The sequence below is a fragment of the Vigna umbellata genome, chromosome 7 (assembly GCF_029865625.1).
Source record: "Vigna umbellata cultivar VRB3 chromosome 7, Vumbellata_1.0, whole genome shotgun sequence".
In the NCBI taxonomy this organism is placed as follows: domain Eukaryota; kingdom Viridiplantae; phylum Streptophyta; class Magnoliopsida; order Fabales; family Fabaceae; genus Vigna; species Vigna umbellata.
In genome coordinates, this window is record NC_142171.1 from 17,328,631 (window position 1) to 17,330,100 (window position 1,470).

The window sequence follows — 1,470 nt, forward strand, 5'->3', positions numbered from 1 at the left end:
AAGGAGCATCGATCATTGATTGCGACAACTCCATTTGCTTGGTTTTTAGATGTCAATGTCAATGTTAAAGTAGGTAGAAATATACTGAGTGAGTTATTGGGTAAGTGGGACGACTGTAGTAGTGGTTTTTTAGTTGGGAATAAAGTTTTGAATATAAATGAAAATGATATATATTTAGGGTTGGGACTGAGTACAGATGGTGCAAACATTAACTTAAAGGAAGAGCTGGGCAATAGTGAATGTGTGAAATACATAGGCAAAGGAATTGAATTCAATATACAAAATTCTAATGCGAAAACAAAAGAAGAAGATTCCTTGTTCTCATTTTTGTAGCCTTTACCTCCTGGTAGGGATAAGTGAGATTTTATTTCCAAAACGTAGCGGGAAAGTGTTTCCCGTAATGTTTAATCTTGTTGACAACTTAAGTGCTTTGGGTAGTTATTGTTGGGGTAGTGTAGTTTATCGTTATCTGTTACATAGTTTGTGCAAAGCTTCAAAAGGCTTGAAGAAAGGCAAAGGTATTTCAAACGTTTACGTCGACGGTTGTGTGTACATGCTGCAGGTAATTAATAGTATTTGATGTACTTACTTAAATTGTTATTTGAATTAAGTTTCTTACAAGTTAAGATGATTTATTTGTCTTAGGTATGGTTTTTTGAGCTCTTTGTTCCACCAAAAGGTCCTATTGATAAATTTCCACGAATATTGCATTGGATGAATATAAGTGTTGGAGACAAGTTCGTTAAACGGTGTATGGAGACAGGTTTGGTAAGTTGTTTGTTATCGAAAGTTTTGTTATGTTTTCATATATTGACCAAAGTTGTGTAATGTGTAATGTGTTGTTAAATTTCAGGTTGTTGACGATGTTTATGGTGGTCCTTCAACGAAGGATAAGGAGGAATACAGACCAACACCTAAAAGAAAGGATGCTAAACCAAGAGGAAAGAAGAAACAAAAAAGAATTCGCAGAGAAACTTTTATGCGTGCCTTAGAGGAACAAGAATTTCTAATTGAAGAACTTAAAAGGAGGGTTGGAACTTTGGAGGCACAATTGGCTGAAGAGAAGGCAAGAAGGCAAAACAAAGATGACGTTGGACAAAGTGTGCCTCGTACAGAACCATCTGTGAACACTGGTTTTGTCTCCCCTACTGACATTGACGGAAATGAACAACCTTTGAAGACGTATGTTAGGGTTGGATCACGAAGGCGTTACTAGGGAAGAGCACTTAGGACTCCATACACCGGGACCGTAGTGCTTAGAATAAAAAATGAGTGATCTGTGTATTTAGTTGATTGAAAATGTTATTTGGAAAGTAATGAAAATTGTAATCATTGTAAATAGATTAAGATAACAATGTTTAATGTATCCGATTTGGTTCAATGATATAAAATTTGAGTTTTGGTTTGAATTGGTCTCATATTATATGTATTCAATACCATTGTCGATTTTAGAATGTCGTAATTTTTTTT

At 35.0% G+C, this 1,470-nt stretch overlaps 1 protein-coding gene across 1 annotated transcript; it reads left to right on the plus strand.

Moving 5' to 3' along the window:
* The first annotated feature begins 264 nt into the window (after nucleotides 1-264).
* On the plus strand, nucleotides 265-1,216 carry LOC148195271 (uncharacterized). The gene is made up of 3 exons (XM_088095145.1): nucleotides 265-562; nucleotides 646-768; nucleotides 854-1,216. Exons 1-3 carry the CDS (start codon nucleotides 290-292, stop codon nucleotides 1,214-1,216), a joined length of 759 nt encoding a protein of 252 aa, XP_087951271.1. The 5' UTR covers nucleotides 265-289.
* The last annotated feature ends 254 nt before the right edge of the window (nucleotides 1,217-1,470 follow it).

Excerpts from the sequence above, each read along its gene's own strand:
- LOC148195271 (XM_088095145.1), top strand. The coding sequence starts at position 290 with ATGCGAAAACAAAAGAAGAAGATTCCTTGTTCTCATTTTTGTAGCCTT. Across the intron at positions 563-645 it reads GTTGTGTGTACATGCTGCAG|GTATGGTTTTTTGAGCTCTT; the intron begins GTAATTAATAGT and ends TATTTGTCTTAG. Across the intron at positions 769-853 it reads GGTGTATGGAGACAGGTTTG|GTTGTTGACGATGTTTATGG; the intron begins GTAAGTTGTTTG and ends GTTAAATTTCAG.